A 9,919-nucleotide genomic window follows, 5' to 3' on the forward strand; every position below is an offset into this window, starting at 1 on the left:
ATCCTGAAATGATTTTTCAGGGTGCTGCTTTCAAAAATAATAGAGTAGAAATAGGAATGGAGTAGAAATAGGAATGGAGTAGAAATAGGAATGGAGTAGAAATAGGAATGGAGTAGAAATAGGAATGGAGTAGAAATAGGAATGGAGTAGAAATAGGAATGGAGTAGAAATAGGAATGGAGTAGAAATAGGAATGGAGTAGAAATGGACAGGACAGGACCAGACCAGATTGGAAGAGACCTTCAAGATCATCACATCCAACCTGTCATCCAACCCACCTAATCAACTAAACCATGCAACCAAGCACCCTATCCAGTCTCTTCCTGAACACCTCTAATGATGGTGACTCCACCACCTCTCCGGGCAGCCCATTCCGATGGGCAATCACTCTCTCTGTGTAGAACCTCTTCCTAACCTCCAGCCTAGAAACATCTTTGCAGAGGTTAACAGGTTTGGTATCAGGAGCAGTATGGCTTTGATTCCTGGGTGGTGTGTATGGTAACTGTTGTGCTGTACAGGATGCATGGCCTCACTAGCAGCACTTCAGATCTGGATAAATACAAGATACAGATCATTTCCTCTACTGAATCAATTGGATCATTTGCTTCCCATCATAACTCAGGCACTCAAGTAGCCTAATTTTAAACTGTTAATTTCTTTGCTGTCATAATCTTAAGGCTCCTAGAATCATGGAACCATTTAGGTTAAAAAAGAGCTTTAAGATGATTGAATACAACCATTAATCTAGCACTGCCAAGTATACCATGAAACCACAGCCCTCACCTAAGTGCCATATCTATGTGTCTTTTAAATACCGCCAGGGATGGTGACTCAATAACTTCCCTGGGCATCCTGTTCCAATGCTCAACAACCCTTTCAGTGAAGAAATGTTTCCTAATATCCAGTCTAAACCTCCCATGGCACAATCTGAGGCCATTTGTCTGGTCCTATCACTTAGGAGAAGAGAACACCCACCTTGCTACAACCTCCTTTCACGTAGTTGTAGAGACCAAAAAAGTCTCCCCTGGGTCTCCTTTTCTCCAGGCTAAAAACCTCAGTTGCTCCTGGTCTTACAGACCTGTTCTCTAGATGCTTCACCAGCTTCATTGCCTTTCTTTGGATGTTCATCAGCACCCCAGGGTACTTACAGCAGTGAGGGGCTAAATGAACACAATATTCTATCTCTGGTGCACCAGTGCTGAGTACAGGTACATGAGGACTTTCCTGATCCTGCTGGCCACACTATTCTTGACACTGTTGGCCTTCTTGACCACACTGCTGGCTCACATTCAGCTGGCTGTCAACCAGCATCCCCAAGTCCTTTTCTGCCAGGCAGCTTTCCAGTCACTCTGCCCCAAGCCTGTAGCATTGTATGGGGTTGTTGTGATCCAAACATGAGACTCACTTTTGGCCTTGGTTGAATCTCATACAGTCGGCCTCAGCCCTTCAATGTGATTTTGATACATCAAAATTATTGATTTTTCAAATTATTTGGTTTTCTTTACTATTTCTCTCTTGAAAGCTGTTTAAATCCAACCACTTGTAACTCTTTCTAATCCTAACAAAGTCTATTTTAGCAGGTGGAAGAACCTCTGATGCTTTCACAACACAGAGACCTTGCAAGCCCACTTTCCACACTGATTAATCATAGAATGCATCAATAAGTGAATCACTGCAGATTCACATCTGTAGGGTAAAAAAGTGCTTATCTGCTGCACACTCAGACTTCATAACCGCACAGTTGGGCTCGATGATCTTAAAGGTCTTTTCCAACCTAAACGACTCTATGCCCTTCGGTGCCACTCTGTTCCCCGCCGCGGCCGCCACATGGTACATCCTTCCTCACCCCCTCCACCCCCGGGTGGCGCCAGTGGTAGGAACCAGCGCGGCGGCGCAGCGCTCCACGGCCGAGAGCCAGGTCAGGCGCAGCAGCTGGGTGGGTCGGCCCCGGCTGCTTTCACACCAGCCGCCGGGCCAGGGGTCTGGGGCGACAGGCACCTCGTCGGCAGCCCGGCTCGGCCGAGCACTGGCGGGTGAGGGAAGCCTTGAAGCGGCCCTCAGCCGCCACGCCGCCGTTAGCGGCCTGGATGACGTTACATTTGGCCTCCCGTGCTTTGACGACAGACGCGGCCGTGTCATAACAGTGACGGCCTGGAGATAAATGGGGCGAGGCGCATAAAGAGAAGCTGCTTGCTTTTCAAACGATGCGTGGTTGGGAAGGGAACCCTTGGGTGCGAGTGACGTTCCTGCGGGTGACGTTGGCAGTAGCGGCACAAACCGGGTAGCGAGGCTCCGGGCTCCGTGCGGGAGCGCTGCCCGCCCTCAGCTCCAGTGCTGGCTGCCAGCCAGTAAACCTTCACTTGCACCCCCAAGTGGAGTCCCGAGGGAGAGGAAGGGGTGTGCGGGTACGGACCGTCGAGGGAGCCAGGCTGTGATTGAGAACTTGGTGATTTCCCTGTACTAAAACCGCCTTACTTGGTGACCTTCAGCTTAGTTTTAGTGCTATGCTTCCATGGCAGTTTTCAAGACCTGACAGGGAAGAGCAGCCTGATCTTAGCTCATTGCAGACCCTGCTTTGAGCTCTTAGACACCAACCTGGATTATGCTAGGATAGTCTTTTCCACTCCCCCCACCCCTTGGAAAGCTTTATGTTTGTCTAGTTTATTTTTCTAATCCCTCTTTACCTCATTTCCGTGACTGATGAAAAGCAGGGATTCATTTTTCAGAAGTGCAGCAGTGCAAATGCTTACTCTACTATGCGTTAACCAACAAAGCTGCTCCAGATTTCTTCACAATCTATTTCATTCCTGTCTCCACTGTGCTCTTCTAGACAGATAGCTACTCTTCATTGTTCATCCCATATAGGTACTTGATAGTTTAATTCTCTCCGGTCTACCAAGATGTGGCAGAGGTTTGCTGTAATGAGAATGGCAGCGATGAGCATGCAGTAGTAGCCATACTGTTGCTCTCTTTAGTGAAAGACTTTGTGAAAAATACATGAGCAAGAAGATTGATTTGCTATTTTTTTTTTAAATGAGATCTGAGTCTCAAAATACACACAGAGAAATTAAACATTTCTGAATGAAATGAGGGATAAATCAGACAGTTGATCCTAGCATCCATTTCCTATAGAGGATAGATAGGGGTCTCAGTACATAATGAAACTTATAACACCTTTACTCTGTAGACACAGATCACTGTGAGTGTGCTAGCAAGCAGGATCCCAGATAACTTCTAGGTAGGGCATTAGTTCACTTTTTTACTGCTGTTACAACACCTGGTGACAAGAGGATGCTGCTAGCAGCGAGAGCAAAAGTCCAAGTTGGCTGGGTTTTTTTCTTAATTGATTCATAATCCCCACAGCAATATACATATGTAAAAAATTCTGTTTGGATCCTGCATGTTAGCACAGTAGTCCAGCATAAGCTTTAAGAGAAGTCTGAACTTTTTGAATGGGTTACATACCCTGGAAATGCAGTACTGTCACCTATGGACTCTTAATCTCAGTTTCTACAGAACACCCTAACATTAAAATTCACTGATCTTACTTTACATGCTATATTTTGCTTAGTGCTTTACAAGAGCTCCTTAGTACCCCAGTCAGATGGGGTTTAGCCAATTAAGTATTCCTTCCTTTCATAGTATTATGTATTCCTGCATAGATGATCCTCACTAAGGAAAAAATAGTGGTGTCAAATATTTTCAGACAATACAAAGTTTCTTTTAAGTGAACATACCAGTTGTTTTCTTGTCAGATCTTGGAAGAGCACAACTTACAATACCAGAATTTTTTAAAGCTCTGCAATAGATAAAGTGATTGTATTTTAAGTGAATGCATTACTCACAAGGCAATTTTGTTTAGCAGCAGGATTACACATTGAAGTAAAAGTCATGGTTACTTATTTTTCCAGTTTGTACTTTGGAAGCATCATCTGACATCCCAAAACAATTTTAACAGTGCTTTATCTTGCTGGCAGTTTCCAGCAGAGTGGGAGCATTAATGAAGAAAGGTCTGATCCTTCAGAGATTTACTAACTCTGACTGGACCCACCAAATTCAATAGAATTACTCAGAGTACGTAAACACAGGCAGTTGTGTCACTCCTTGTGGATGAGCGGCTTTAGTTTGCAGTCCTTGTGAGGCAGTCAATTTTTCAGAACACAGAAAGGTCAGCACATGAAAAGTCTGTGACTTAACCTACACTTACAGTGCTTTCAAGGCTTGGGAAAGGTTGCTGTTCTGTGGTGGAGCTTGCTGGACAGCACTTATCAAACCAGTTTATGAAGATAAAATCTTTAGCCTTAGGGCTCTGACACAAGCAGCTTCAGCAGGCAGTATCAAACCTCTACCACAAAAACCCCCATGTTACTGATAAACAGCTTCTGCTAGTGACATTAGTTTGCATACAGGAAATTATGTCTTATTCTGTCAGTTTATGATACAGTAGCATAAAGAGAGTCCAGCTTTTAGAAGCTGAAAAACACCATCTTAAAAGCAAAGGTACACTTTCTTGAAAACAAAATATTTTACCTTTGGAAAATAGTTGACCTTACCTATCAACTAGCTGGAGGCTCTGTCACTTCAGTACTCTGAACAAACCATCTTTCTTAAAAGATGGGCTAGAAAGAAGATTCTAGAGGTCTTGTAAAACTGTTGCTGCAATAGACTTCTTGGTCTGATGTGCAGGAGATTAGACTGCACGATTTTAACAGCCTTTTCTCTCCTAAAAATAAGGGAAAAGAATTCAGCTGGGTGCTCATGTAGGTACTTTTTGAAGCATTCTTCACCCTGGGGGAGATGAAAGCAACTGTGGAAACAGAATTTTCAAATGCTAAAATGGTGTCTTTCTTTTCAATTTCAGCATTTTAAAGCATGCTAGTGGCAGCAGTTTGTGCAAGTGTTTCACAGACCAGCGGTTTGCCCTGTCACGCTCTGTGCTTCCAAAAGCTTGTCACAAAAACCCAGGTTAGGAAGTTAAAGATACACTGGTGAAAGGTACTTTGGCCACTGCAGAGCAGGTGGCAGCGCATGTCCTATTGGCAATACCTGACACAGGAACTTTTCTCAAAAGTTTGGGATAGGGTTAGCCAAACTACCCTGTGGTTGCTGTGCAACCCCAGCACAGCCAAGCACCTATTCCCCAGGAACTCTGCCTGCTGGGGAGTTAGTTGCAATGACAGGAGTGACCTGGAGACAGAAAAAAAAGGTGTTGGTGCAAAGGGCAGCTGTAGCAAAGTACATACTGGAAGAGGCAAATGAAAGCCTGAAGATACTACACCCTACTTACTTCCTCCCCCAGATCACCAATGTGCTTATTCAGAACCCAATTAACTGACTCAGCTAGTGAAAAACACACAAAGTTTCAATGATTTTTCTTAATTATAACAAGAGTAATTTCAAAACATAGGAAGGCTATGAGGTGCTGCTGAGGGGAGCACTGGGGAGGGTCTCTGACACATGAATGAAAAAATCATGCTCCATACATTGAGAAAGACAGTTAAGCTGCTTTTGAAAAATTCATTCAGTAGCATCATGTCTAATTTAATTGCATGAAACACCTCTCTAGTATAGTGTGAGCAAGGTTTGATGTAGTAACAATTTTAGCAGCAGGAAGCAGCCAAGTTTGACCTTTCTATGACTGCATTTATAGGGAGAGTGCTGCCCCCACATCAAGTCTCTTACCTCCACATGCTGCTGTTGCAGTGAGGTATCCATCAGAGCATTAACCTTTCAAAAGGGGTGGTGGTGGTTTTTTTGCCTCACTCTCACATGAGAGCTGATAATGAATAATGAAAAACACTGTTGAGAGCAATTTCTTATACCAGCTCAGTCTAAATATGAACATCTCTTGAGTATTAATTTGTGCCTTAAATGTGTTTTCTTACAGTTGTTCTTTCTCTACAGGGCTGTCCATGATGTTGAGAGGAGTCACTCACAGTGCAAGAGATGCATTTATTCTTCTGCTGGCAAGATCTCAGTGCTGTAACCCCGGACTGAATTTTTCATCGGTGTGGCATGAAGCAGCAAACAGAAGCTTCCTAATGCATTCCACTTACACAACTGATACAAAATCAAGAGAGGAAAATAAACAAACTGTTGAGAGTCTCTACAGATTGTCAGTTGACATTAAGAAAATCCGCAGACTGAAGGAATGGGTCCTTCTCCAGGATGTGGCCTACGTGAAAGAAATTGCTGGCATCTTGCAAGAAATGGGAGCGGATGAGGCCGCTGTAGCCAGCATCTTAGAACGCTGTCCAGAGGCGGTTCTGCACACCCCTGCAGAGGTAAACTCTCAAAGAGCTCTGTGGCAGTTGGTATGCCAGAATGAAAAACAGCTGATTACATTAATAGAACAATTTCCAGAGTCCTTTTTTACTACTAAATATCATGAGAACCAGAAGGCAAACATACTGTTTTTTCAAGAGTTGGGACTTAAGAATAATATAATCACCAGATTCTTGACAAGTGCACCCAATATTTTCCACAATCCTGTTGAGAAAAACAAAAACGTGATAGAGACATTACAAAACCATTATTTGAATTTAGGGGGTTCTGATGCAAATATGAAGATCTGGATCCTGAAGCTGTTGAGCCAAAACCCGTTTATTTTATTACACACCTCCACCACAATCCAGGAGAACTTGGAGTTTCTCCAAAAGAATAGTTTCACTGACAAAGAGGTTCTGCAGCTGCTATCCAAACTTAAAGGTTTTATCTTTCAACTTAGTCCAACTGCTATGGAGAAGAGTATGCTTTTTTCCAAAAATGTCTTTAAGTGCAGCGATGAAGAATTCAAAGAGCTCGTGCTGAAATGCCCAGCCCTCCTCTACTATTCGGTTCCAGTTTTGGAAGAAAGATTTGAAGGACTACTGAAGGAAGGAATTTCTGTGGAACAGATTAGAGAGACACCAATGGTGCTAGAGCTGACAACACAAATTGTTCAGTACCGAATTAAAAAGCTCTCTGCTTTGGGTTATGATGTAAAGAGTGGAAATCTAGAAAGCTTGAATGGTACCAAGAAAGAGTTTGAAGTCAGCTACGGTAAGATACAATCAAAGGAGGAGAGACCAATTTTTAATCCCGTGGCTCCTATACACATTGAAGATTAAGTTAAATGCTGTACTTTGTTAGGCAAAAGAAAAATATCAAAAGAGAAAAGGTGATGTTGGCTGAGAACTGTACTTTGTCCTGGGGTGGGTCTTAGGCATAATGTCATTATGCAATTGTAGCTTTCTAATGCTTTCAAGTAACCTGCTTGTGATTAAGGTCACCTTTTTTTCTCCAGGGAGTACCTCACTTTTCTCTTTTTGCTTCTGTTACTTTTCCTTATCTAACAGGGCATTAACTGCTGTGGTAGTTAGCACATTCATTCTCTTGAGAAAAGGGGAGTGATTTTTCCAGCAGTGTTCATCAACGCACTGGTGCACTGACTTCTGGAGACTCTTGGAGTTCCATCCATTATTGCTGCTATGAGCAGCTCCAAAAGCTCCTGTATCCCAATCTGCAGACTTGATTGACTTCTTGCATAGGAAAACCTAGCTAGAGTGCAGAGGAAAATATTTTTTATTTAGTGACTGCTACAGTGAGACCCTAGTATGTTTGTGTACAACCATAATGCAAAGAAACTACAAGACAACCTCCTTTACATTTCTGAGACTTCAAAATTCACTGCTTTTGCAAGAGGTTTGGAACAGGAGGAAATACTTCTAGCGCTACTGTCTAGTTCTCAATTTCTTCTTTGCTGTTGAGGCTCAGGTTGAGATCCAAGTGAGCTCGAGATGACTGTATGAGAAAGGAAAAAGTCATGCTTTTATATTAGATGTAACAAAACTCTAGTCTGTAAACCACTGGTGATTAAAAATGACTACCAGATTTGCAAACAGCTGCCAGAGTTTCTAAATATATGGGCGATATTGCTTCTCAGATAACACTGTATGGTAATTGTTGACAAGTGCTGGCTTTCAAAATAGTAACTGTCTGTGTTTAAGTTCTCAGGGGATTTTATTCATTTTCATTTATGGGATGGGAAATGACAACATAAGACAGTAGCATCTTTGACAATCATCTCAGTAGCATTAGGATCATCATCAGTTTTACTTCTCAGAAAGGCTTTCCTAAGCAAGTGTTCCATACACATTCCCTCTTGACAGCACGAGGAAGAAACAGTTGCACAACCCCCTCACTTCAGGCCATTATTCAAGGTAATTTTTAAACCCCATTTTGGCAGCAAGCATAGAGTTCCTTTTCTTCAGGGGAAGTTTTAAATTGCCTAGGAAAGCTGGTATTGAATTACTGGTTAAGAGGGTGGACTGCAAGATGATGATTTTAGATAGCCTGCCACATTATCTACTGCAACCTTGGAATGGGCTAGAAACATCTGGTTAGAGCAATGCCAAGTTCTCAACAGCTGAAGGTCTTAAACTCACCACCATGTGGTCAAATGTGGACGTGACAGCAGCCTGCAGGGATAAATACCACCCTTGTAAGAGCACACACGACTGGCAAGAATTCAAAGGGCACGTACCACTAGCACAATAAAAGTCAGCTGTGTTACTAAGTCATGTCTTTGCCTACTCTTTGAAACACATTATCATGTTCTAAGAGGAAACTGGGAAGATAGCCCTATTAAAAATTCACAGGAATTTGCCCTTGTCACTTTTTGACTGTCTTGCAATGGTCAGCTATTAAGCAGACCACAGTATTATTTGAATTCAAAAGCATCCTTCCCCTCAAGACACACAGGGACTTCAGCTCCCTGAAGCTATTTGTAACAGTCTGTAATGCTGGACCACAGAATGCATCAGTGGTTTAGGATGAAAAGTAAACCAAGACATGTTTTCCTTCAAAATTTAGTTTTGACTTTTCCACAGGTATGTTTTTAAAGTTCCTGAAACAGCTTTTCTCCCTAACTTGATAGAGTATCTCCAGTGGGAACAGGCAAAACAGGAAAGTGACATATTTCCTTAATTGAGCCCCAGCCAGAGTTACTACACATTGTCCATTCTGAATGTTTCAATTTCTCCTCCTCCCCTTTCAAAAGGAAAACATAAGCGAAGACTCCTTCTGTACCAGCAGGGCAAAATTCATTCAATCCTTAATTCATAACTCCATACTTGGAACCTATTTCCCTTCTCATGGGATTCACCCAAAATTCATTCAATCCTTAATTCATAACTCCATACTTGGAACCTATTTCCCTTCTCAAGGGATTCACTTATAATTAAAACTACAGGGAGGCTCCCAGTTACCAAGATGTATTCCTGAAATCTGCTTCCTTGTCTGTTCCTGTTCACTCATAGTGAACATGAGCCAGCTTATACTGCAAATCTGGCAGATACAAGCCTGTAGACCAGTCTTTCTTTACACAGCAGTCAGGTAAGTAGCTTTCATATTCCCCTTTTGAAATGGGGGCTGGGAAAAGGAGACTACAATAAAACCACCACAAAAACAATCCTAAGACACAAGAATAATCCCTCTCCCCCTGAAAATTCCAGTTTCATATTCCACTGAGCCCACTACAATCTTTAAAGTGGGTATCCCCAAACCTCAGCTCCCAGGGAAAACAAAATTAATACAAGGGACTTGATGCACAGCCTACCCAGTGGAGTTACAGGCTTTGTTAGGAGCTGGTTGGCAATATTTAGATGCAGATAAAGGACAGTCTGGGGCATGATACTGTGGGAAGATTTACACCCAAGCATGCCTTTCTCCACAAATTAACTAAGGAAGCTTTCAAATGTCTGAAACAGCAAAATTTAATGTTTTGCACGTTGTCAGGACAGAATCAGAACAAGACAAGACAAAAGCAAGTTTCATAAGTGGGAAATATGCAGGATATAGAACAAAGCTCTTTCCAAAAACTAAAACCAGATGCCATGTTAAAGTGTTTGTTACAAGATGCAGAAGTAGTAACTACAGGA

At 42.5% G+C, this 9,919-nt stretch overlaps 1 protein-coding gene across 1 annotated transcript; it reads left to right on the plus strand.

The window, feature by feature from the left end:
* Nucleotides 1-1,872: 1,872 nt before the first annotated feature.
* MTERF2 (mitochondrial transcription termination factor 2) lies at nucleotides 1,873-7,164 on the plus strand. The gene is made up of 2 exons (XM_054168114.1): nucleotides 1,873-1,917; nucleotides 5,904-7,164. The coding sequence occupies exon 2, from the start codon at nucleotides 5,912-5,914 to the stop codon at nucleotides 7,106-7,108; it is 1,197 nt and encodes a 398-aa protein (XP_054024089.1). The 5' UTR covers nucleotides 1,873-1,917; nucleotides 5,904-5,911; the 3' UTR covers nucleotides 7,109-7,164.
* The last annotated feature ends 2,755 nt before the right edge of the window (nucleotides 7,165-9,919 follow it).

Source organism: Dryobates pubescens, chromosome 15 (assembly GCF_014839835.1).
Source record: "Dryobates pubescens isolate bDryPub1 chromosome 15, bDryPub1.pri, whole genome shotgun sequence".
NCBI lineage: Eukaryota > Metazoa > Chordata > Aves > Piciformes > Picidae > Dryobates > Dryobates pubescens.